This window comes from Osmerus eperlanus, chromosome 4 (assembly GCF_963692335.1).
Source record: "Osmerus eperlanus chromosome 4, fOsmEpe2.1, whole genome shotgun sequence".
Classification (NCBI taxonomy): domain Eukaryota; kingdom Metazoa; phylum Chordata; class Actinopteri; order Osmeriformes; family Osmeridae; genus Osmerus; species Osmerus eperlanus.
This window is the reverse complement of record NC_085021.1, coordinates 18,648,642-18,675,579: the sequence shown is the minus strand read 5'-3', so window position 1 is coordinate 18,675,579 and position 26,938 is coordinate 18,648,642. Positions and strand designations below refer to the sequence as shown.

At 44.8% G+C, this 26,938-nt stretch overlaps 2 protein-coding genes across 7 annotated transcripts in view; both read left to right on the top strand.

Moving 5' to 3' along the window:
- Window positions 1-1,552: 1,552 nt before the first annotated feature.
- Window positions 1,553-10,338, top strand: eno1a (enolase 1a, (alpha)). Of its 2 annotated transcripts, none has more exons than XM_062459899.1 (12): window positions 1,553-1,704; window positions 3,569-3,673; window positions 5,531-5,626; window positions 6,155-6,213; window positions 6,963-7,032; window positions 7,232-7,365; window positions 7,451-7,673; window positions 8,436-8,633; window positions 9,135-9,336; window positions 9,424-9,532; window positions 9,637-9,695; window positions 9,821-10,338. In XM_062459899.1, the coding sequence occupies exons 2-12, from the start codon at window positions 3,589-3,591 to the stop codon at window positions 9,882-9,884; spliced, it is 1,299 nt and encodes a 432-aa protein (XP_062315883.1). In that variant the 5' UTR covers window positions 1,553-1,704; window positions 3,569-3,588; the 3' UTR covers window positions 9,885-10,338. The 2 variants fall into 2 exon arrangements, with proteins under 2 accessions (XP_062315883.1, XP_062315882.1); XM_062459898.1 differs by lacking the exon at window positions 6,155-6,213 and adding an exon at window positions 5,791-5,849.
- Window positions 10,339-11,390: 1,052 nt separating this feature from the next.
- Window positions 11,391-26,938, top strand: part of rerea (arginine-glutamic acid dipeptide (RE) repeats a) — a 109,981-nt gene continuing 94,433 nt past the window's right edge. For 2 of the 5 annotated variants that reach the window (XM_062459880.1, XM_062459882.1), the window contains exon 1: window positions 11,392-11,716. The gene's annotated coding sequence lies outside the window, so the exon portion shown is untranslated. Of the gene's footprint in view, window positions 11,717-15,314; window positions 15,455-26,938 lie in introns of all 5 variants that reach the window. The other 3 variants (XM_062459878.1, XM_062459881.1, XM_062459877.1) reach the window with 3 other exon arrangements.

The following is a 26,938-nucleotide window of genomic DNA, read 5'->3' as shown; positions in this document are numbered from 1 at the left end:
CGCTCAAGGCTACATTGTCATAGGTGACCTATTCTGATAAGATGGACCGAAGGGTGGCATGCAGGGGAGTTAATGGCCCCCATGGCTAATTTGTACTCTGGGTACAAAGAGTAATTGGTAGTAAAGACTAATTTGTACTCTGGGTACAAAGCATAGGTTTAATTTAAGTCCATCACCACACACCGTTAACTACCTAACTAGATACTCTGGTTTGGGAAATGTACGAGAAAAGGCACATTCTGTCTAACTAGAAGAACTACTAACCAAACCAGTCACACAATCTGAGATAGGCCTATAAACCGCGGGCACTGAGATTTGATTCGAAATTTGGAAATGTAAAAGAGAGCGCATTCTGTCTGTTTTCCTAGAAGAAATAGCAACCAATCACAATCTGAAATATATACCACGGACACTGCACAGTAGGACTATAATGAAAGTTAGGAAAAAGTGTGGACGTCGCTAGTTATTGCAGTTCTCAAGAAGGCCAACAGAGAGCGCTATTATACCTGTTTATGTCTACTGCCAGCATATTCTGGTCAATGGATGTGCAGTTTTGCTATGAAATTAAATTTATTTTTAATTATGTTGTGATGAAACGTAGCTATGAAAAAGTCTTCAGACATTAGCACCCAGAAAAATATACCAACAACGTTGTGATAGCTTAACCTGCTATGATGCAACTTGTGTATCCCTAACCGAGGGAATCGGGCTAGTAATCTGAAGGTTGCCAGTTCGATGCCCGGCTGTGCCAAATGACGTTGTGTCCTTGGGCAAGGCACTTCACCCTACTTGCCTCAGGGGGAATGTCCCTGTACTTACTGTAAGTCGCTCTGGATAAGAGCGTCTGCTAAATGACTAAATGTAAATGTAAATGTGTATTTTAGTGTAAACATTGTAGTATATTTTGTAATTTTAATGTTTTCTGAAACTTAAGTGTATTGTTGAATGACAAACAATTTATAGTAGCTTTTGGTCCATTTCCAAATTAAAGTTTTTAGTCCTCAGACATTGGTGGCTTTAAATAGTTTGGGGGTTTAATCCCCTGGTTTGAAGGAGATTCCCCGGCACAATTTATAATACTATATTGTGTTTCTCTGTGCCATCAGATTTAGGGCATCAATATAAATGTACGATTATCACCCGGCAGAAATGATCAACTGAAGTTAGTTCCCATCGCACCAACTGGTTCCCAAATATGCCTACTAGCGAATGAGCTCTATACACTTTTTTTTTATCGCACTCATAGCCAGGGGAAAATAACCACTGAAAGTGAGATTCGTAGGCTGGTTGATTTTCTGCACGTACACATCTTTGCGTCATTTTCCGCAGTAATGCGTCATGCATTTCCTTTCACTGCAAATTCTACAGAGTATTTAAGCGTTGTTGCTTTTAATTATTCTACATATTCAACATCATATATTATAACAGTATATCTTTTTGAAAAATTAAAAGCAATGCTGAGTTGTGATGAAATCCGCATCCCATTCAACAGGCAATCGAGATGCTGGTGAACGTGCAGTCTTCCTCGCACTCTAGTACCTCGTGAGGTGATTCTAGCCAATCACATTGCAGGGAAGCTTCGCTCCTACTCCTTCCTGATTCTATCAGCAGCCAGGACTGTCACCATAGACTGTCACGAGCGCCTTCTCTGACTGCCAGCACGAGAGAGAGCACTACTCTTGCACACAGTTAGGCCATACAAAGGTAAGACATGAAATATCCCTCCTTTTTTACTTTTGCTAAGTGGTTCATATAATAAATATTAAGTATTTTAAATACTTAAACCAAATTCTATTACAATCCTTATTTTAGGTAATGTGTCTATTGGCAAGTAAAATTGTACATTATGTTCCTCTTTGGCGTCGATATATAAAGTCAGTTATTTAAACCGTTATTCTTACAATTACATATTTTCTGGACTTAAGTTTCTAGAATTCATGACATGATGGTGGTGGCTTGCAGCTAAGTCTATTTTTACGCAAGGCCGTCAGCTGGCGAGATCCATTTAGAACTGCAGTGCATCCAGAGAGGATAAGGCATCAAGTTGCAAGTTAACTACAAAACAGTCCCCTGTCCAACACTGAAAATCCCCGTTCACTGGAAAGAAAGGCGATTACATTTATGATAGATAAAATGAATTAGATGTGCCGACTGATCCACTGAAATCATTGGTAGTATATGTGTAACTCTTGAGTGCGAACTAGTAGCTGTGACCTAAAAAGGGGTGTGTATTCGTTTTATAATGTAGCTGCAGCACACTTTTGCTTTTCATGGAGGTGTTTATTAGTCAACGAATTCGTTAATTTGTGTTCTGAAAAAGGGAGTGTCTGCTCTTAAAGCTTGACTCGTTTTATGTCATTCTTATTTGCATGTAACGATAACTAGCACAAGTAGAATCAATATAATGTTGAGTGCGGGCCTTATTCTCAATGTGAATGACAGAGAAGATTCAGACAGATTTAAGAGACAGAACGACGCGAATTTCAAAGAATAATCCAATTTCAGACGTTTAGTTATTTAATTAATTGTGGAAGCCATTTTATTTTATCAGTAGACTGACTGTGAGATCTGTCGTCTGTATCTTTGTTTAATACCAAGTCATAGCAATTTTATATTAATTTTATAATAATATATAAATAATATATAAATTTTATAAGCTTTTATATACCTATATTAAGCCTCCATGGATTAGGTTACATTCTAGGCATAACAACAATGTAGTGTTTGAATAGTTTTTTGAGATTGGACTCTACAGCAAGCAAATGGTTTCCAGTCAGACATTTAAGGCCATCGGATTTTCCATTGGTCCAGTAGGAGCTGATGCAGTTGTAACGTTCACATTGAGTGACTGGGCTTTAAAACTGAATTCATTCATGCATTCAAAAGTCAGTAGACAAGCAAGTAAGGGAAACTCAATATGAGTGGAAAATCCATATCCTATTGAGTTCACTCTGTCCCATCTCTGCTTAGAATCTGATGAGATATCAACAAAGTTGCATATGACTGCATCAGTCAAGCTATAATGTTACACCTTTATCATTACTTTAACGGTTGTGCCAACTTCTATCCTGCATATATAGCCTAACATGTCAGTCTGTATTCTGGTTGCTTGATGCTGTACTAGATGATATACACTAAAATATGACATAACTGTAGTTACTTTGTAGATACTACAGATTCATACGAGTATGTATAATGTTCATGGTTCCTATGTTTCATTGCATAGGTGTTTTGCTCAATCTCAATGCCACAAGAGCCACACCCTACTCTGCCAACTGTATGCCATGCTACTGCCATGCTTACTCTGCCAAGTACAGCCAGTCTGTACATCTATGATATACAGTTTAGACTATGCTTTATCCAGAAATGTTCATTTCCTAACTCCAGGATACAATAAGTTGTGTGTTGGTCAATGTTGATTATAATGACACCGTAAAATAATGCTGACTCACTGCCCTGGCCACAATGACATGGATGCAGCTTAGCTGACTATTGGCTTGGTCAACCAGTGAACTGTTCTGTACCAGCGCAACACTTAATGTTTTCAGCTGTTGTTACCTTTTGTTATCCCTCTGCAGATCCAGCATCATGTCTATCCTGAAGATCCACGCTCGGGAGATTTTTGACTCCCGTGGCAACCCCACAGTGGAGGTCGACCTGTACACCAAAAAAGGTAATGATGAAATAAAGAAAATATTATCTCAAACATTTTACAGGATATCCCTTGCAATGCACCCCCTCATCAGATGAATTGTTCTTGGGTTTGCAAAAATGTAATTCACTAATATAACAACACAAATCCAATGGAACAACACAGAATATTTATGCTCATACTTCACATCCCAGATAGAATATCACAGTTTAGATGAGTTAAAATCAGTTGTGACTTTTTCAAAGTGTTGCTATGTCTTGTCTGTTTTACTTCACTTATACCAGCTCCTCAGAGAGTATACAGATCCAATGGTACATGAGTGAAAATAGCTCTTGTAACAGCACACTACTAGACAGCATTCTGTTGCTGTAATGATTCCCACAGGATACTAGAGAAAGGACGTACAGTAAGAGGATCATTATTTAATGTCTAAATACCATGACACTGTAGCTGTCGTGTAAACAATACCATCCTGCCCTGTATGATGTATGTAAGCAGTGATACATTGGCTCTGGACAACTCAACCCATCCCTGCCCAGTGTCTTCAACAATGACATATGAATGCAGTACTGCAGGTTTAATGTTTTCAGTGAATCAATAACTTAAATGGAGCCAACGAACGCAGCACTTTTTGATGACTTGCTGAAGTGAAGTGGTGTTTGTGTCGTTCTGCTTCACGGTCTAAAATAAAGCTGCAGCTCGTTGAACTCATCTAAATGTCCAGAATGTTAATGAAGCAGCTGAAAGAGCGATGGTGAGACTAAGGGGGTTGTTCCAAGAAACCATTTTGGAAAACGTATTGGTATATTTCCTCTCATTATAGCATGTTGCTTGGTGCTCAAAGTTACTGTAAATAGCAGTTTCAACTCATGTTCAAACTTTTCCTTTTTTTGAAGATGAGTCCCTGACCTTTTTCCACCAGCCGAGTCTCTTTTGACATGGTTTGCTTCAGTAAACAAAGATAATTGTTTGAGCCGGCAGTGTCAAGTCACCCAGATCTAATGTGTCTCTCATATTACATAACCGGCTTGCCTTTAGTTGCTCTTCAGTATAATGTTCTATTTTCAGATTCAGTTGTAATCCTGTAATACTGACTCATGTCGTGTTGTGTATTTGATGCTGTGTCAAATATGCAAGTTTTTCATCTTCCAGTACTTCAGTTTCACTGCAGATCTGCATATTTGAATGTTGTTCGGACATTGCACGGAGAGTACATTTCTTAATATTTACTGTGTTTATTTAGAATATAATACAAATATTAGCCAAAGCATCCCAGGGCAGATAGGTGATTTCTTAATGCAGATGATTTGGTAAGCCTGGGCCCATGGCCTAAATCACTGATGTGTTTTCATGGTTAAGCCTTAAATCCTTTTCGAGCTGCAGATTCTGTCATTGGTTTGACCATGACTTCCAGTCCAATGAGCAGACAGAATAGAAATGTGCCCGTTCAGATTTTCCTCACATGATTGAATCCAAAATGGTTGACTTTGGCACACGGGTGTGCCAACGCATCCTCAGACCCGCTGCACATGCTCAGTTACCAGGACTTCCTGTTACATCACAGCACACCGCATCGCAGCAGCTCTCTGTCTCCCCCAGCACACACAGTGAGGTCGCCGTCTCAGGGGATGCTACTTGCTGATTGGATGATTTCCTGTGGGTTTTCTCTCTGTCCTTACAAAGCAACCATCATATCCAGTTACAAGAACACATTGGGTTTTCTCAAATGCTTATATTTATTTATTCATTTGTTTGAATCTTTGTAAAGTCTTAGATCAGTGAATAAGAATATGGTATCTGTGAGCAGGGATACCTTTTACAAAGTAATACAGGATCAGTTAGCATCATTCATTTTTTTGTGTTGCGTCTGTCCTGCAGGTCTGTTCAGAGCCGCAGTGCCCAGCGGGGCCTCCACCGGCATCTATGAGGCTCTGGAGCTGCGTGACAATGACAAGACACGCTACATGGGCAAAGGTACGACTCTGAGTATTCACACAGTCTGTTTGAGAAGAGCTCTTGCTACGTTCCAGTCAACCAATGGGTTTCAATTTCAACTCCCTTTGTACATTTCCCGTACTTTTCTGGCCTTCCATCTTTCTTTGTCTCTGACACCTCATATCTTTCTCCTCCTCTGTCAGGGGTGAAAAGAGCTGTAAAATATATAAATGAGTTCTTGGCCCCAGCTTTGTGTAACCAGGTAAATGAGTGTGGAATAACACAATTAGAACAGCAGGGGTGTTCTCTAGTCTACAACAGCATGTGGAGTGGATTTTGTTTCGAAAACTAACCTGTAGGCACCAATAGACGATCACAGATCTCCCGAAGAACCATGATTGTATTGTAGATTCTACCTTATATGCCAGTGCCTACCAAAGATTCCCTCATAGTTAATAAAGCGTTTTACTGCCAAGTACACTTGGGCTGCTCTGTGATCGTCTGTGGTGCCTGTTCTGCTTGGCCTTCTACACTCTGGGTCAGTGATGGTGTGCTTGTCCCTTGCAGGTGTCTCAAAAGCTGTTGATCATATCAATAAAACTATTGCACCTGCATTGGTTAGAAAGGTAGGAACATTTATTGTGTGACTAACCTGAAAGTGTCAAGGCTTCAAAAACCTGTGAGGTGTTAAGGCCCGTTCACACCAAGAACTGTTAACAATAACTATATTTGCGTCTACACCAACCTCGACTATAAGCAAATCGCAATGTTGTCTTCCATTTCAAATATGCGGGCGCTTTAAATTCAGATGGATTCTGATTGGTTGTCAATGTTTTATCATTCATCAGCTGGGAAAAAAATTGCTTTGAAAGTGATCCCAATAATATTGTTCCCCTATATAGTTGTCGTTATCCTTGTGGTGTGGACTCTGCTGTTTTTTTTAATATAGAACGATTCTTAAAACTTTATAGTTATAGTGATCGTTTTTGATGTGGACGGGCCTTTACACTTGTCATATTAGTCATCTTAGTTTACCCTGGAAGTAGATTCTATTCGTTTTTACATTTTAATAAAAACGGTAAGACACAAAGTTGAATGAAGTTAACTGCCAAACACAGCAATTCAGTCTGCCTGTGTATCGAATTAAGTTTACTTGATATATTGTACTCATGTTACATATGTAACCACAGAGGTATAATGAATGCAGTGGTCCTTATAGCAGTGGTAGACCTTTACACTGTGGCAAGGCCTTGGGATGCTGTGTGTCTATTAAATACTATTAGAGGCTGGTGGTTTGCATTAACTGGTTTGAACTAATCTTCTGCTGGGATTGTTGTTATTCGCACCTAATAAATGTCACCTATGCCATATACAGAGTGTGAACGTTCTGGAACAGGAGAAGGTTGACCAGCTGATGCTGGATATGGATGGCACAGAGAACAAGTGTAAGTTTTGTCTTCAGTTGAGGTCATGAATTTACATAATTCAAATGGATTCACTGGATGTGACTTCTGTGCAAATATTACAAATACCTTAATATATAGTTTGGTGCACATGTTCAAAATATGTGTTGAGGTTGAAAAATAATATTTGACATGATCGTTTAGTGTACTATTTATTTACATTTCTGTCATCTCCCATCAGCTAAGTTCGGTGCCAATGCCATCCTGGGAGTGTCCCTGGCTGTGTGCAAGGCTGGTGCTGCAGAGAAAGGCGTTCCCCTCTACCGCCACATAGCTGACCTCGCTGGCAACCCAGAAGTCATCCTCCCTGTCCCCGTAAGGCCACTTGAACACGACTGTCCCTCCAGTCATCGTCATCCAACCTTTCTTCTGTTTGACACTCAAACATTCCTCTTTGAAGGCCTTCAACGTCATCAATGGGGGCTCCCACGCCGGCAACAAACTTGCCATGCAGGAGTTCATGATCCTGCCAGTGGGGGCCAGTTCCTTCAAGGAGGCCATGCGCATTGGTGCCGAAGTCTACCACAACCTGAAGAATGTCATCAAGGAGAAGTACGGCCAAGATGCCACCAACGTAGGAGACGAGGGGGGCTTCGCACCCAACATCCTGGAGAACAAGGAAGGTGAGAGGACACCAGGAGGAAAGCGTTCAGCAGAGCGATGTCAAAACAGTATGGCAGTCCAATAGACGGGAGGAAGTTGGGCCAACACCAACATGATTTAGCAATGATAGTACTTTAGTGAAAAACTAAAGTTAAGAAGGGTTCCTCAGTTAAGAAATGTAGGTTCAACTCTCAGAAACACACTCGCTGAGAATGTTTTAAAGGAATGTAATGTCTTATCTACTGAGCTTTGCATTCCTAGTCCCCCAGTGCTTTATCTACAGTATGTGCCCTCCCTCCCTCCGTCCCTCCCAGCCAACCAACCAACCAACCAACCCCCAGCACTGTCTCGTTGGCCTGAGCCATGGCCTGCTGGGGGAGCTCTCTGGACTGGAATGTCCCTTTAGTGCTGACAGATGCTTTCCAAATTAAGGCTTGGACTCTAAGCCACTGAATCCACTGTATATTGGCTCAGTTACAGATCAAGATAGTGATATGGCAAATGCCCCAGTGGGGCAGAAGGCAGCTTAGGTGACCATATATTGTTTAAACAGAAGCTTACAGTACTTGTGCAAGTACTGTTATCTAAGGGTGGATGCCCTTTTATTAAACAAATCACTAGTTAGTTATATTCCTATAGACATATGTGATCATAAGGTGCAGCTGTTTTGATGTATCTTGTGCACCTAAAATATTTTGATATCTAATGAAATATAAGGGATTTGATGTTCATTAAGAGCCTACAAAATAATTGCTATATTAATTGTCATGTTTACTTCCCAGCTCTGGAACTGTTGAAGACTTCCATCGCCAAAGCTGGCTACACTGACAAGATCGTCATCGGCATGGACGTGGCTGCCTCTGAGTTCTATAAGGGTGGCAAGTACGACCTGGACTTCAAGTCCCCTGACGACCCCAGCCGCTACATCAGCCCTGACCAGCTGGCCGACCTGTACAAGAGCTTTGTCAAGGATTACCCAGGTCTGTTTCCAAGCACTCTGTCATCCCCATTACTGCCTAAGTTAGGCTGATTCTGTTACCTCTCAGAGGCCAGGAGGATCTCTGAGGGGATGTGCAAGTCTGGTCTATCCTTCAGTCGCTGGAGTGTGTTTAAGGGGCTTTGGAACTTGGCTTTAGAGCTAGTGCGCACCAGCATGGATGCAGTTAATTGAATGATTTATCGGGTAATTAATTTATTTAACAGTGAGTGATTTGTTTAGAATGGAAGTCATTTGTATTTTCTAGGTGAGCCCTTTAATACAAAACAAATACCATTAACTATATATATCAACACAATACCACATAGGAAGTCTCAGTCAAATCACTCATATAAAGTATATACACCAATAAGTCACACTTTCGTCAGTCAGAATTTCATCCAACATCTTACTGCGTTGCCCTAGAGACACTTCAACAAAGAATTTAGGAGGGGGTCTTTCAACATGACTGAGTCTCCCTCCCACACACATTTTTTGGGTCCAGTGGTCTCCATTGAAGACCCCTTCGACCAGGATGACTGGGCGGCGTGGTCCAACTTCACGGCATCCACCAGCATCCAGGTGGTGGGTGACGACTTGACAGTGACCAACCCCAAGCGCATCGCCAAGGGTGTGGATGAGAAGGCCTGCAACTGTCTGCTGCTCAAGGTCAACCAGATTGGCTCCGTCACAGAGTCCCTGCAGGCGTACGTGTCCGGTGGCAATTCGTTTTCGCTCCAGTATTATATCCTATGTTAGCAGCACCGGCTAATGGATTTGTATTGTACTTTCAGGTGCAAGATGGCCCAGTCTAATGGCTGGGGAGTGATGGTCAGCCATCGCTCTGGTGAGACAGAGGATACCTTCATTGCTGACCTGGTGGTTGGGCTCTGCACTGGACAGGTAACCCATCTTTGATGCCTTTGTAGATGCTACTGACTTTTAGATTTTCAGATTTTAGATCGCCAATATCATATATCATATCAATGTTGTGCTTTTTTCTCCAGATTAAGACTGGTGCCCCTTGCCGATCTGAGCGTCTGGCCAAATACAACCAGTTGCTGAGGTGAGAACTGACTTTTAACTCTTCAAAGATTTAATAATAATCACTAAACCTGTGTATATATAATCTTCAATAAATTCTTATAACTAATTAACTAATAGTTCATTTTTCTCCCCTCTCTATCCCAGGATTGAGGAGGAGCTTGGCGACAAGGCCCGCTTCGCTGGCCAGAACTTCAGGCACCCAATCTAAATTGTTCACCTGCCTCTGGCCTGTCTGTTTCCATCGTGAATACTGCCCATACATTAGCCACGCTAGGTTGCTCTCCCTGTCTGGAGGGAAGGTGGATCGGCAGTGAAATCTAAGGTTCCAAGTCTGTGGTCTGTGGTACGGAAACCTGTATTTCCTTGTTCTCCACATTGTACCACCCATCCGCTACTAAGCTTTGGCTACCCAATTGGTATTGGTCTATTTGTTTGTGTCCGTGTATCGTGTGAGAGAGCTTTGTTTTTGCTTCTTGTGAGTTGTAGTGAATCTGGTTATATCCTGAGTATTCTAGTGCAGAGCTACTGTAAGTTTAGTACTGTGCTGCATTGAGCAGTTATAAGAGTACCATATGTGCAATGTGTCGCCTCTGATGAGTTTTAGTGTTGCTGTAAGCGTTGGCGGAATTCAAAATAAACAATCTCATATGAAATGGACAAGATATCCTAGTGTCTGTGCCTTTTCATTGTTCGTTGTCAGGCCAGATCATGGACACACAGACCAGGAATTCCTTGTGAACTGGTAAGATTTTACATTCTGTGTAGGATATGATGATGTCATTAAAAGAGAGTATATTAAGTTGCTATAGATGTTCCACTTTTAATCACACGCATCATGTATGATTGATGAAAAGGAAACATTGTGGGGAGTTTTTTTTAATTTAGTTTTAGTTATCAACAGTATACAAGGGACACAAATGACCTTCTGTGAGTAAGTGTTGTAACAGTAGTGCCACTAAGGGGCAGTAGAAACTAGAAACATAACCTGAAGTAAGAGGCACCATTTTTGGCCTCCTGTAGGTAAATGGATCCATGACTGCTTTGAGGCGCATGTGAGTTATTGCTGTGTGGGGCAAGATTCCTTTTCACTAGCCCTAGGTGATTGCTAGTTGATTCTGTGCCATACCAGGTAATTACTGAATATTTATTTGTATGAACCTGCAAGTAGCAGTTGCACCTAACCACAGTTTATATCATAGGGCTAGCTAAAGGTAGACACATTTGGCATTGGGATGGGCCTTTTTTGAAGATTCTAAATTAAACCATTGTAACTTGATTTAATGCAGTTAACGGAAACCTTTCTTGTTTTAACATGGCAAACTATGTATTTCCTTGAGTCACCTGCCACCTGGTGGTAACGTCTGTCCTTCACATTTTGTTCGTTTATTATTAGTTTCCATAATGAAGAGGGTGGACCTTTTGTAAGAAGTTAACCACAAAAGCTTTGCAGTTAACCTACATTCTGCTTAGGAAAAAAAGACAACGCCACAATTCAATATACAAAGAAGGCATACAGAGACAGTTTGTCAACATTTTGCAGATAATGTAAGAGATGAAAAAGAAAGGGAATGCCAATTTGAACGGCGGAGTGGTAGTAGACACTACTACCACTAGGTGGCGGTAGACACTCGATTGTTTGAAGACAACGTTGCTGCTAGAATGTACATATTTTGCTCGGTAGATGACAGTAGTTTACCAGTAGAAATAGAAAGCCTATCTTCATCAAAGATGAAGAAGGCGAGAGCTGTCATGCTGAGTTCCTCTCACTTGTCTGTGCCTCTTTATACCTGAAGGAAAAACATCCTGACACAGATTACTCCCTCTTTACTCAGTGCTCCATCATTTATGACAGCATTAGCAAACGTGGTCAGTTGCGAATTTCAAGTAAAAAAGCCACACAAGTGAAGTCAAGTGGCTTGCATCTGACTACTCCCCCAGTGGTTGCGGTGCTTGGCTTTGCTACCCGTGTGTGCTATTGTTTGTTGTTGCAGTCCTCATATCTCAAACAAATCACAGATGTTGTAGAACAAGATTTTTAAGGTAAGTTGCAAGCTAACTAGCAATGCTGTAACGTTGTGTACATCATGTAACTAGTGCTAGCTAAAATGTTGACAAATAAAATATAGCTAGTGTTAGCGATGCTATCATAGGTAGCTAGTCTTATGAATTAGCTGGATGTGTCACTTTCTTGCTGTTGATGACAACGAATTAGCCAATGTAGTTAGCATTAGCTAGCTAGCGTGGATAGGGGCGGGTGGCTAGCTGCTAGCTAGCAGTGCGGTGGCAGCAATGCTAGCGTTAGTCCTTAGCGCTGCTAGCTAGCTGGGTAGCAAGCTACGGTGGTAGTGATCTTGCTACATTGTTTTGAGGGAAGAAACTTCTGGTCTAGATAACGTGGCTACATTTGAACCAAGGTGTTCTGACGGGGTGTAGCTAGTTCCTAGGCTGGGTCACAATCAGCAACATTACCGTTGGTTGATTAGTACTAGTTTTAGCTAGCATGCTAGACGCATCAGCTAACTTGCTAACGTTAGCAGCTAGATTGCTTCTCGACACATTGTTTGCTGTTAGCAATTTGATCCAGTGCTACACAGTATCAAGCGTTTCTAGTTTGAAAATGTTTCACGTATGCAGTTGCCAGCGTAATCCCACATTGTTTGATGTGATGTTCTGATTGAGCTCGTCTTACAGCTATCCATCATGTCAGATTTAGTGTTCATGACTAGCAGCAGCATGCCTATCATTCTTTGTTGTGTTTGTCTTGTGATGTTGCTTGGAGGGAAGAAGTATTCAGGTAGGAGGTAGTTCTAAAAAAAATGATAGCAACCTGTACAACTACCTGTCTGGAGATATCTTTGATAGACTACTTTTTTTGTCTCTGGCAGTTTTTTCATTTGAAATAATTAATAATGATTGGTGGTACCGAGACCCTGCCCAAATATCCAGTGTTGATTTGAGTATAGACAGAATCAGTCAACCAATCTTCTGCTTTCAGGTCATTGCACCATGAGGCAATCTAATGGCATTTTGGCATGTATTCTGACACCAAATTACTCAATCTGTATTCTGCAGTGAGGTTGATCTAGATAGCTAGAACACTTGAATAACTGTGTCAATTTGATAATTGTTGCTCTAGACAACTTCCTGCCTAACGTCCCATTACAATACATTGATTTCCCTTTTAACAATCAAACAGGCCTCTGAAGATGCAGCGCAGTAGGTTTGGGGAATGATGCGTCTTGGCAATGTCTGGGGTTTTGATTCTGACGGAATAAGAATCGTCTGATGAGTGTTTGAGGTTCTCTGAAATGGAGAAGGCTCGAGATTTACACGAGGGGGGTAGTTAGGAATTGCTTAAGGATGGATTTGAGCGACAAGAATTGCCGGGGAGTGATGTGTGGCAAGTGGAAGACATTGCCTGCCGCTCTGAAGTGTCAGACAAGCTGAGGGCCGATCCCTGGTGAGCTGCTGCCTGTTCGCTGTGCTGTGCTGGCTCCTCTTTGTTGGCTGATTTGTCAATATGCAGGATTGAGAATTCAACGTTTTCATGCTGAGCTGGAATGTCAGCTCTTGCTGTTTTTCACCTAGATTCCCTCCACAGAGAATCTTACCTTCAGCTGCACACATTATCATCAAAGATTCCAACACTATTATGCCTGGGCCCAGTTGAAGGCTCCAGTGAGTTAGTTTGTTACAGTGAACGAGATGATATCCACTGGGCGGTTTTCTATTGAAAGAAGCATTCTTCACCCTTTTAAGATGGTTATTGTTTTAGTCAGGGGAGATGTAACCCATAGGCCTGGGCCTGGTCGTTTTTGTTCGGATCTTAAATGTCAGCTATTTTACCAGTGAAACATGACGGCGCCATGAAAGTCAGTTAGTCCTAGTTGTTAGAGGGTCATAGATCAGAGCGTCTCCTGCTAGACAAGGCAGTGGATTTCAGACGTGGCTTATTTATCAACAGTGAAATCTTCCACACACTCTTGTTCTTCCTGCAAGTTCTTGTGAGGCTTTGTAACGCCAGTATGAAAGGCAGCACTAGACATGTCGGAGAGTTTCGGTCTGAATGATTTTATTTGTTTTCCCCTTCCGGCACGTGTTTGAAATCCATTTCAGTGAATATGGTTACAGAGGAAATTAATGCTCTGGACAAGGGAACAACGTTCTCTCAAAGACCTCTTGATGGGTCCTTGAAGTGTCGTATATTCATTAAAAGTAACAATCTGTCAGCACTTACTGACAGCAGGCACAACAAGCCTGCTCCCGCATTGTTCTCCAAAGATGTTTTTCAGTTGCGCGTGCCAAAAGCAGGGTAATTGGCTGTAGCTGAGCCTTGCATGTGTTGTTTTAAGATATTGGGCTGACACACGCAGGGCAAGCACACTAGCAGAAAGGAGACAAGCTCACAGTTTCCCCCCCCCCCCTTGTCTCTCTCTTTCTTTCTCCTTGAATTCTCCCTGTCTGAGGTGAGATGGTGGATGTGTCTTGTGTTCCCTGACAGCTTCCCCTCACCTCTCATAACAGGAGATCCAAGACGAGGCATGCAGCTGCATCCTATCTTGTTTGATAAGGGGCTGGCCGAGGCTGTCCTGTTGGCATACAGCTGGTGCGGGGCGATGGGATCACTAATGGCTGTATATGTTTACCAACCCTGAGGGGCTTGCAACATGCAGGTGTCATGACGCCAGAATCAGATCTGTTTTCCTCGGAATAAGAAAGCCATGTGATTTAAGATCCCCTTGCGATCTGTGGTCACGTTTAACACATTATTTAGCAGGAGACCAATCTAACTTGATTATCCATGTTTTGTCAGCACAAATGTAGCCCAGCGCTGGGCTTGTTATGCGATTCAGATGTGAGGAAATAGACAGCAGCCTATTCCTCTTGCAGCCTATTTGTTGATCCAACAGTGAGTGTAACTGAAGTCTTGAGCCTATTGCTTCATTCGAGCGTCGCCTCTGAGTGATGGCGTGTAAGCAGTACAACCCGTTGCCCCTGGCGATTCCAGATGAGCAGAGTAACAGTGGAGTGTGCGAGGCCTGAGTGAAGGCAGAGACCTGCGCAGAGAGAATTCCTCATGTGAAACGTAAGAAAGGCAATCGAGTAACCTGGGTCCGTGCTATGCGGCTCGGTGTATTAAACAAAACGGCCGTTAGTCAGAGATCTGTCCGTTGGCCCTCCCGGTGGAAGAGGCAAATGAAATGGTGTATGTCAGCCCCAGCCCCCCTGGGCAGAGCGGGGGAGCGGTGTGTGTGGAGCCGCTGTGTGTGTCAGTGCTGATTAGGTAAGAGATTGCCTCATGTAATGACACGGCATGGCGCTAGTGGTGCAGAAACGCACACAATGCACACCAGTGTTTTACAAAGAGCACCCCCCCCCGCTGCTGCCTGCCCTGCCTGCAAGCCGCCTGCCTGGAGAGGCTTGTAATGCAGAAACACTCCTGCAATATTAAGGCGGCTTTATGACTCCCTTTACCACAGCCGCGCACGCACGTTTAAACACACCTACTACACAAGCACACAGTGCTGTGCACAGAAGCCAAACATATAGCCCACACTCACACGGTTCTGTAAACAGAAGCAAAGCACACACACACACACACAGTATTGTTAACACAAGTCAACGGTCTATTTTGCAGTCTGCTGTCTTTCTAGATTCTGTCAACTGTTGATGAAGTGAGGGGATCTGTAGGAGTGAATACAGATGACAGTACAACAGGATCCGAACAGTTGGGTAGCCTATCAGGGCTCCGTAGCCACCCGTGGAACTGCACCTCAGGTAATGCTCTGTGTAAGACGCGTTTGTTGTGCCTTGTTCTGCATGATAGTAAAGCCTTTCAAGACATTCAAGGGGGAGGGGGTTTTCCTCTCTGATGTATCGACACAGGGCAGGCGAAATAAACATTGGTTTAGTGGTGTCGATACACAGCAGTGTAAATGCCCTCTTCCCCTCCACCTTCCCTACGTCCAATTCATCTTGTTGTCGCGAAAGACCTAAAATGACAGATAGGTGTAAAGACTTGGCCTGACAGTTTCCTGACACCTAATTAAAGGTGAATAATAATCAATACCTAATCAGTAATTATTAGGGAGCCTGTGTGGGCGTACGTGTGTGCGAGCAGCTGCTGAATTATGCGGTGTACTTAATTGATTCGTTTCATAGAGAGAGAGAGATCAATATGAAAGATGCAGGCGACACATAGCAATCTGGCAAACAATCAGACAAGGCTACATTTCTCCTTTGCGGTTCGTCCATGCAGAAGGAGCTATCATTTCACTCATTTTCTCATTACATTCCTGCATGCGGGAGAACTGTAGCTCGTCTGTAAGTATCTTCTTTTAATAGGCCTGTGCTTTGGCTAAGGACTGAGATGTGTGGCTGAGGCTATTGTATCACAGAAGGAAGTCCTAAACACCAGTCCCTTTCATGCTGATATTGAAGTGTCTTTCTGGATTTGGTCATAAAGCAGTCAGGACAGAGCTGTGTGGGAGATTGTGTGTGTGAGTGAGTGAACCCGTGTGTGTGTGTGCACGCCTGCAGCACAGGGGACGTGGTGCCGCAGAGCGAGGAGGACAGACGGTGACGGATGCGTTAACGGGGGAACACATGAGCGCGCAGTCCGCTCGGCTACATACCGGTCAGGAGGAAATGACCCGCACGGAGTTGGACTCCCTTATCAACTCGCGCTCATAAATTGACCTTATCGCCGCCGACCGCCCGACACTCCCTGTGTCTCTGTCCTTGCGCGCCCTTGTCAGGGTCGAGGCCGGCCCCTCTCCCCGGCGACGCTGGCTCAGAGGCTGAGCCGCGGGGGTTGACTCGCTCTAAGAGGGACATCTTGTTCGCTCTGCCTCAGCTCTGCGGTGGGCGGAGGAGAAAGGATGAGGTGTGTGGATCAGGCGGATGTTTGTCACCGTAGCTCCCAGTTTAACACATGGCTGCAGCTGTGTCAGGGAAAGGCTCTCTGAGTGAAGGGAGAATGGAGGGAGGGAGGGAGAGGGAGGGCGAGAGAATGGAGAGAGGGGGAGAATAGAGCACAGCAGTGCTATCTAATGGATCAATTTGTAATAAATCTGTTGCCTCAAGCTGTTATTGTTTGCTTCTGTTCAGTAAAAGGTGTCTGCATGTCTGGGGGTGGGAAGTTCTTGTTGGTTTGGACAGAGCAGCAGTGGGTGATTGCTAACGCCCTGCATATCTCAGCTCACCTCAAGTCAACAGCACTTCTGGCTACGGCTCGGCCAGGCCCTCTTTCCCATTTTGTCATTCCATTAACAAACACAGCTAGTCAAACGAGGGGCTCGAAGCGATCGATAGGGTTGATGGTTTAATTGAGGAAGAAACTCTCCCCCTCACATAAAACTTCTCATCATCTAATATCAGCTATTAATCACCATGAAGCAGATATTGATCAGGCTATTGGCCCGGCCAAGTCGATGTATTTACCTAGACTCATTTCAGAAAGGATAACTCTATCAAAGCCTTCTAAAGGCCAGGCTGGCCTGGGAGAACTAGTGTAGTGGTTGTTGTGAGGTTTAGAGGATTAGAGGACCTATAAGGGGAAGCAGGGAGGACCTCTACTTCTCAAGCAGCCATATGGGCTGGACTAATTGTGTTTTACGCCAACCGTTTGTAGGGATCCTTTGGGGATTTGGCAAAGTGCTGTATCTATAATGTCACCAGCGCTCGGCTGGCTCATGAAAGAAACATTAGCAAGTGAGATGAGGAGACAGGGAGGCAATGCAGTTCAAGTCAACACAATTATTGATTTTATTCAAATGGAAGTGTTCCAGTGGTGGATCCGACGCGTTAGGGATCTTGTAGCCATCACAATTAGGTCTATTGTGTCAGACCATTGTTCACGTCTGTCTAAAATATTCAGGCTGTTTGAATCCATTTTAAAAAGTGAATTATATTTCTCAGGGCAAATTGCCATATTGTACAGCAGGGAATAGGTTTGGCTTAACAAGGTTGTTATTGTTCTTTTGGCATGCAGTACTAGGCCTTACAGGGAGTCCAGTAATCAGTCCTCATTGAGATTATTAGCCCTAAGCACTGATGGAAACCAGCGTTGCTCTGTTGAACAACATATTAATTGATGATGGTGCTCAAGAATGGATTTCATGCAGTGGCTCTGCAGAATGGTTGGATTAAATTGGTAGTGTGCTACCACGTAAATGGTTTTACTTGCGCGGTGGGTGCAGATTCTCTTTGTCATCGGTTCTGACTGCAAAGTGTGACAGGTGTACAATGCCCATGACACTCAGGAAGACCCAGATCTATTGAAAGAGATGGGGCAAGGGGTGTAGGATTGGGGGTGTAGGATTGGGGGTGAGCAGGTTTGAAGGGGAAATTGAAACTGCTTTGTTGTGTTCACGCTAACAGTTTAGGTGTAATTATTGAAATGGAGGTTTGCCGCAGCGCCGTAAATCGTCTGGATCTCTGGTTAATGAAGAGACGGAGGCAGCGTTAGCTCGGCAAATAAAAGGCAATCAAGCCTCCACATCCTCCCTGACGCTGGGCAGCCCCAACATGAAGCACAAGAAGAAATCCTAATGAACTAAGAGGACGGGGAGCCTGACTCCAGTGCTTGGCTAGCTAGACACACGCTAGACACACGCTAGGCACACGCTAGACACACGCTAGACACACGCTAGGCACATGCTAGACACACGCTAGGCACTGCTCTAATGAAGATGTGATATGTTTCCTGTAACTCGGTCCATGACACCACTCCACCACTCCCCCCACCACCACCACACACACAGACACACACACGGCCTCCAACTCTTATCCCAGGGAGTCAGGTGGCTGAGCGGTTATGGAATCGGGCTAGTAATCCGAAGGTTGCCAGTTCGATTCCCGGTCATGCCAACTGACGTTGTGTCCTTGGGCAAGGCACTTCACCCTACTTGCCTCGGGGGAATGTCCCTGTACTTACTGTAAGTCGCTCTGGATAAGAGCGTCTGCTAAATGACTAAATCTAAATGTAAATCCCCCAACACTCTCTCCTACTCTCACTTACTCTCGTCTCTGCTCTGACTTGCCTGAGGTAGTTTCCCCCCTCCTTTGTCCCCCCCCCCCCCCCCCCCCCCGCAACCCATTCCATCGATGGAGAAAGAGAAGCTACTTTGCCTGGTGGTGTCAAAGTTGAAGAGATTGCCCGCCCCTGTGATGGTTATCAATGCTCATGACGTATATTTTTATTATAAATTTTTGGGTGTGTTTGGGAGGGAGGGGGCATGGTTGGGGGAGTCGAGAGAGAATAAAAGGGAGAGAGCAGCATGGATGTCACCTTATTGATTTCTCAGATCAGCAACAGTGTTTTCTGATGACACGGAAGTTGTCTCTCTTTGTTGTCCTTAAGTGTTGCTTTTCAAATCCATGGCCCGTCACCCGACTCCTTCCTCAAAAGCCTGCTGTTGTCATTTACGGGGATTAATGGAAGTCAGGTCATGTTTTTGTTCCTTAGAATTGAGCCATTTTCCATGGTTACAAGGTGAGGGTCCTTTTAGCGTTGTGTGGCAGTACTGTGTGTGTGTGTACGTGTGCGAGAGAGAAAGGGAGTGTGAAACCTGAACTGGCTGCATATTTCCTGGCAGCTCTCCTGACTATTTACCTGTGAACGTGTCCTTTTGTGCCTCCTCATTGTCAGTGGATCTGTGCGACGCCCTCCTCTGTGCGCTCCGGCCTTTGTTGTGCAAAGTATTCCAGGTGCCTCGAGGGAGCGACAGACCTGTAGAGGAAGAAGAGGAGGCCATTCTTTTCGTTGTGTTCTCCCTTGTCTCCCGCTCCCAGGACACTTCCACCTTCTGATATGGTTTCTTTGCTATCATAAATTGGGCAAAGCTACTCACTGTTGAATCCCTGTCACTTAGCTTAATTTACTGAGGTAAGGTAAGCCAAGTAATTTCTCTTCCCAAACTATCGAGTGGAGATATGTCAGAAATAGTTTCTCACTGGCTTTTTTTCTTTCTTTTGTATATTTTCTTGTAAAGGCCCCGTCACACCATAACGTTCTGGTCGAGGTTCTATGACGTTAGAGGAAACGTTGATAATCGTCCATGGTCGCTGGTATAGCGCCAGGAGAGCGTTGTGTGGATGCTGGTGACGCTGGTAATCGTCGGTGATCGGCGTTCTTCAACGTTTAATTTTAAACACTGGATAACGCTGAAGAACGTTTGTGGAACGTTTGACTAACGTTGCACGCGTTTGGCCATCGTTAGTTCATGTATCACAGTCGTTACCCTAGCGTTACTTGGTTGTTATTCATCGTTTGCTTTGAAGTGAACAACTCACTCGCTAGTAGCAGAAGCCCCCCTCGCACCCTTATGTCGTCTAGGCGGCATGATGTTTACTGTTCAGAACAACTGAATCCACTGATTTTCCAGTGTTTTATACCCGTTTGGTCATAAAACCCACACGCCAGCAAAATGCTACTCTGTCGTTATTCACACGTCGTCACGCTAATAGTTTTCAGAGGTGTCTTACTTGCTCGCTGTTACACGCTCCTCATGCGTAAGTCCCTCGCTAGTTATGCGTCAGTCCCACCCTAGTCATGCTTTAGTCACACGCCAGATGTGTCCACCGCGCCCTAGAACGCTCGAAATTGAACGATTAGAACGTTCAGAGAACTTTGACCAGAACGTTATGTACCCCCTTTCCACCAAAGTGAACCGGGAGCTAGTTCGGAGCTGGTTCAAGAACGGGGCCTACTAAGAACCGGTTTGCTTTTCCATGGGCTAAAGAGCCACCACAGAGCCACGTCATTACGTCACTGTATAAGTCTCATCTTTCCTAGCAACGCTAGCGCGGCAGCGCCAAACACAAAGCAGAGTCCGTCTAAAGGCTGTTTATTAATCCGAAGAACGTCTTTTCTTGGCTATTGCGAAATACCCTGGACTTGCAGCAGGCTCAATAGCTCATAACATTTGTGTTTGTCATTTCACTCATTTGATAGGATTATGATAAAACGCAACAACTAGTGTCTGCACTGCGATGCTAGCTAGGTTATCGAAAAGTCGGAGCAAATTTACAAATTAGCAGTTTAGTCAATAAAATAAGCACATTTTCAGCAACTACACTGCCCACTTCTCGTTACATTTTAATTCAGATGCTGATTTACAAGTACCGTTTAGCTGAAATATGAATTTTAAAAACAGCAATGGCGGTCAAAGGATTCTGTTTGTCTTGTTGGTCACGGTAACCCCGCCCCTGACGCAAGCGGTTCTTTCTTGGTTCACAATCTAGCCCAGCTCCGAAGTGGTGCTTTTTGCGAACCACGTACGAACCACTTACGAACCACTTTTCCGGTGCTCAGTCTGTCGAAAGAGAAATAACTGGTTCGCGATTAAGCACCGGCTCCGAACCGGCCCCCAAAATGCGTTGGTGGAAAAGGGGTAATGGTGTGACGGGGCCTTAACCTTGGATGCTACCTCGGGGAAATCTTCCAGGACTGTTGAGGTTTTTGTCTTTTCTCACAGTTTTTTTTCTCAGGTCTTTGTTTAGCCTTTGTCAGTACAGATCTGTATCTGTAAACATAAAATGGACTGTCTGACGCTAGGTGAGCTAGCATCCATCCGGCTGTGCTTGTCTCTCGGTACTGCACTGTAATGAAAGCCCAATCATTCTCTCGACAGCTGGCGTCTTACTTTTCACTCCAGGCTGTCGCCCACTCACTCTGCCAGCCTGAGACCTTTGCTGGTTACAAACACCTGTATAGGTCTCTTTCTCTCTGTCCTACTCCTTCGCTCCTCCATCTTTTCTCTGGATTTTTGTTCTCTGTCTCTCTCTGTCTCTCTTTCTCTCTGTCTCTCTCTCCCTCTCTCTCTCTTTGTGTTTAGCATCTACTCCTCCGTCGTCTCCTCCTAATCAACAGCAGACTCGGAGAAAAACCTGTAGGAAGACAATGCAGAGCGCCGTCTCCCCCCCCCCCGAGGCTTGTTGTCTGGCCTATGCAGCTGCTGAGGGACTCCCTGCCACCACAGCGCCTGGGGGGGGGGAGGGGGGGGGGGGCTGAAAGGAACACGTCTTTTGTCTTTGTCTCACTTTACCCTCACACCTCGAGAGCTCCTTCACCTCACAACGCCGACCGGCTCCTCGCCATTAGAGATGGTGAAAGCGAGTAGGTGCATGTGACCTTCTTCTCTGGGAATTCGGTTGTGGAGGCGGGGTTTCGTGGGGGGGGTGGGTGGGGGTACTGGGAGGGGTTGGTGGGGTCGTTGCTGAGGGGGTGCAGGAATTGACAGGTCTGGATGAAGATTGTCTTGCGACTCTTGAAATAAAAAAAAAAGTGTTGTGTAACCAGTGGGCATAGGAGTTGTGAGTCTGCCTGGTCCGTTAAAGTAGTGGGTACATTTACATTTAGTCATTTAGCAGACGCTCTTATCCAGAGCGACTTACAGTAAGTACAGGGACATTCTCCCCGAGGCAAGTAGGGTGAAGTGCCTTGCCCAAGGACACAACGTCATTTGACACGGCCGGGAACCGAACTGGCAACCTTCAGATTACTAGCCCGATTCCCTCACCGCTCAGCCACCTGACTCCTGGGTACAGTAGGAGATGCATCATCCTCTCCGTCTCTCCAGTAGAGCACTCACTAATGTTTGTCCAGCAGTGATTCTTCTCCCCTCTCTCCTCACCTTACGCCCTTTTAACTGTCCTGTGGAGCCTTTAGTGGAAAACCTCCCGGCTATTTGAATGGATCCTCCAAGGGCGGTGTGTCTGTGTGTGCCTATGTGCACGTGCCAGTGTGTGTATGTGGAGTGTTGCTTTCGGCAAATCTCTGCAGCGCCACCTGATTTGAATTGGTAATGGAGCATTGATGAGTCTGAGGGGGAATCGTCCCAAGGAGTGGGGGGGGAGCGTTCGGGAAAAGAAACTTGAAAAAAAGAAAAGTGTTAAATATGCTGTCAGGTCCCTCAATACGGAGGATAAAAAAGGGAATGAGAGAGAAAAGGGGGGCAAAGAAGGAGATATAGCTGTCATGTGTTTTGATGCCTGCAGCCGTGTGGTATCCCTGAAGGAGCGCGAGGCTAAGAGGTTGAGATTGCTTCTGATGCCGGGCTGAAGCTCTGCGTTCCTATTTCACACAATACCAGAGAAAAGGGAGATCCATGAGTTAGGTTACGTGTTCATTAGCTCTGCTTTGTTGCAAACACTATTGAATTCAGTTTGAGCTCATGAAAGGCAGACTTAGCCATGAGCCGCTACAGTAGGAAGATAAGTCAGCCAGGAAAGTGTACCCATTATTTGAATGTAAACACGTTTGTGTTGGTGCTGATGTAGTTACTAGCTTGATAATTAATCTCCTTTGTTGTATCAGCTCCTTAACAACCCCCGCACCCCTTCCAAACACACACGCACAAATCTAGCTACACCCAACAACTGTTCACAAACCAGAATTCCTACAGAGACAGAATGGCAGAGCTTTTTTTTTATTAACACAAAACTATTGTGGGTGTCAGGTGGCTGAGCGGTTAGAGAATCGGGCTAGTAACCAGAAGGTCGCTGGTTCGATTCCCGGCCATGCCACATGACGTTGTGTCCTTGGGCAAGGCACTTCACCCTACTTGCCTCGGGGGGAATGTCCCTGTACTTACTGTAAGTCGCTCTGGATAAGAGCGTCTGCTAAATGACTAAATGTAATGTAATGTAAATGTAACTATTGATCCAGAGATTAAATGGGACTCATTTAACATCTCGCTCCCCCTGCTGCAGTCTCCCTGCCTGCTTCGGTAACAAAAGGCTACCTGCCAGAGAGGGATCCCTCACACACAGCACAGGGCTGCTGGTTCCTGTTAGCGCTCCGGCTAGTGTCGCAATTAATATGAATGTGCTTTAAAGCAGCCCTCTCTGCTGCCCTGGGAGTCTGTAGGCAAAGAGCAATAAAGAAGCTGGCAGTGGAAGATCAGGATCAAGACAGGATATGACAGTCCTAATGTGACGTGTGTGTGTGTGTGTGTTTGTCTGAACCGTAGACAGAGGAAAGGGAGATAAAGACAGATCAGACAGAATCACAGTAGCCCGAGACTCCGTCATGGTGAACAGCTGCCGAGGGGATTGGGAGCGGCTGTTTATTTAGTTGTCTAGTAATGATGCTTGACCTTTTCACTCTGGTCCACGCCTTGACCTTTCGACACGACTACCGTCAACATTAATGGGGAAAAATGTGTGTTTGCGTGTGTGTGTGTGTGTGTGTCTGAGCGAGAAAGAGACTGTTCATACTGCTAACACACACACACTCTTGCTATGTGGTTCATGGTCTGTCAGTTTCCGGAGTAGATGGTTCCGAATTAGTATGCATTAGGTGTTAAGTGCAAAGCATTTAATTATGCAAGATGGCAGTAAACTGCCTATGTTATGATTGACCGGACATATTACCACCTTAATCTCCTCTACTCCTCTTTTACTACGAGGTGGGGGGACAGGGACAGGGGCCAAACAGTGGACGTATCTTGTTTTGGAGTGTGGGTGGGACTGTTAAATCTCCTCACTCTACCCCACTAGATGTTTTCTCCCTAGAGAGAAGGAAATCCCCTCTTACGCAAACACACACACACACACACTTCCAAGCCTTAAGGTAGTTTGTCAAGATTATTTTGAATGTAGTCTGTGTTTTTTCCCTCCTGTGCCCTCCTCTGTTTTCAGTGGCTCTGTGCTGTTTCCTGGCAGCCAGGTCTGCTTCATTTCCACCAGTGTTAGCGTTAGCAGCATTAGCAGCAGGCTGGCTGACTAGGAGGTAGCGAGCAGCACTGCAGTGAAGCTGCTCCCTGGAGGAAGCTATTATACAGCAGAGATATCAAACCATGAATCATTTACGCCACCACCCTCACACCCCGCAAGCCCGCCTGCATCTTTAATGAATTATTATTGCATTTTACAAACTCTGGCTTTCCAAAATGTCGGATTGATTGATCCTTAATGCAAGTTGAGACAGAAAGAGAAGAGAAACAGCCTGAATCTGGTCTCTCTTTTTAGTGTTGACTTCACATCTCGTTTGTCCCCATCTTGCCTGAGAGGGTCGCTCCAAACCTGAACAGCCCCCTCCTTCAACCTCACCCTCGTGTGATTTTGACATTTAGTGTTTCTTCAAGAGCAGCTCCAATTCAGACAGGTGGATGATTGCATTGACTATCAAAGAAAAACTGTTGCCAGCGTCTTTGTAAAAGGAAAAGTGTGTGTGTGTAGAACATAGGGTTAACGTGGTGGAAAAGAGTGATTTAGGTCAGTGGTGGTGTCTACATCTGTCACTGAATGTCTGGCATTTTAGGAGGATAGGGAGAATATTGAAGACGGGAGAGAGAGAGACAAAGAGGGAATGGAGATGGAGAGATGAGTCTGACGTTTCTCAGAGGACAAGAGGAGAATCTGATGAGACATGTTTGTGATTTCTTCTGGAAAAGCAGGGTTTGATAAAAAAAAAAGAAAAAAAAGTATCAGTTTCACCTTCCTATTGGGGATTAGTTAAACACCTCTGCAAACAGCGTTTCTCTCTTCCTCCCTCTGTTCAACTATCTCTCTCCCTCCCTCCAGCCCATCCTATTTCTCTCTCTTTCCCTTCCTGTTAGTCCCTCCCTCCCTCCCTCTCCTCTCTCTCAGGAGTGCACTCCAGTTTCTGTGTAAATATCACACTCACTGATGAGGAAAAAGTGCTTGCATCTCCACAAGGGGATTAGAGGAGCCATTTTGTGTATCACTTATTCATGTGTGTGTGTCTCTCTCTCCCCTGATGAACAGCTCTGTGGCCAGTCTCCTTCTCACAAGCAGACAAATCATCCTCAATTCATCTGCTACACCCAGGTTTCATTCTGCCATTGTTATCATTAGTGTAGCCTTAAGATAAGGTTTGCCTATTGTCTTTAATGATCCCGTCTTGGGCGCAATTAATTTATGTTGCAATCAGGGATTTGCCTGAGAGAGTTACCTTGAGGGTGATGAGGATCTGTAGCACTCCGATAAGACCTGCTCCATGAGTTTAGGCTGTACTGAAGAATAGGTCTACTCGGCTGTGTCTCCAATAATGTAATGTTTAGCTTGCATTTTGGACTTGGAATGGTCTGAAAGGGTTTAACATGATTTTGTATTTAATATTTAAAGTCATAGGAGAATGTGGAACCTGCGGTAGTAAAACATGACATGGAATGTAGAATTTATTTTGAATATAGCTAGCTAGCTAGCTAACTGTCGGTTGGACACTACAGATGAACAACACACTGGGCTGAGTGCTGTTTCTTATGCTGCAGCTCTTTATTTTGCCGGCAGACCCCACAGTGAGGCGTCTGCCTAATCAGGGCTGAATATTCAGAGGTGTCCTTATCGGCGCGGTTTAATCAAACCAATTGCACGTTCCTCTTGACCTTTCAGATGGAGGTAAACTGTCGACTCTGGCGCCATCATTCCATATTAACCATGATCAACCAAAGCGCAAGCCTGCAGGAATCAAAATGGCTGATTGATATGGACACACATGTTCCCTGATTGGAGTGAATGGGAGTGACATTCATGGTGTCGAGGGCCATGTCATAATGGGCTGGCTGGGCTCGGGCTGGGCTGGGCTGAGCTCTGATACTATCAGGTACTTGGTGTATTCTACCCCCCCTCTGTTTCTGTGGCTCGTGTCATGTGGCAGTGCATAGCAACAGTAAACTCAGGGTCTTGCCCCCCCCCACCCCCTATTGAGTGAGTGTGTGTGTGTGTGTGTTGTAAGATGACTGCATGAGCTGCTGGTGACTGGCTTTCTTCTGTTAGTGACAGCTGTGGGGTCAGAACAAAAAGCTCCCTATTTTCCAAAGCAGACTCCCCCCTACCCCCCACCCTTATTCTCTCGCTCGCTCGCTCACACACCCTGGCTGATAGGACCTGTGTGTCCCAGCTTCATGAGTGAGGTGGAGAGGACTTCATCACGAGCCATTATGTAGTCTTGATGACCTGCCCCAGAGAGCTTCTCCCTGTTGTCAGACGGACGCATTTATTTATCTGTTAATCTTAATGGAGAGCATTAAGACGGGGAGCTACTGCATCGTCTCCGACAGCTCGTGGCTGTGTTCACGTATCACGCCTGTGTGTGTGTGTGTGTGTACGCGCAACACCCCTGTGCGCATGTGTGTCTCCACAGTGTAGGTCTGCGTTGTCACATGGGTGGTTCCGCAAAGCGCCTTCTCCCCCCCCCGCTCCCCAGCCCCTTGACTGATTGGCTGTGACGCCTCTGGGGTAGGTGCGATGATAGGAGCTCCCTAAGCCTGCATGAGGAGCAATAATACCTCC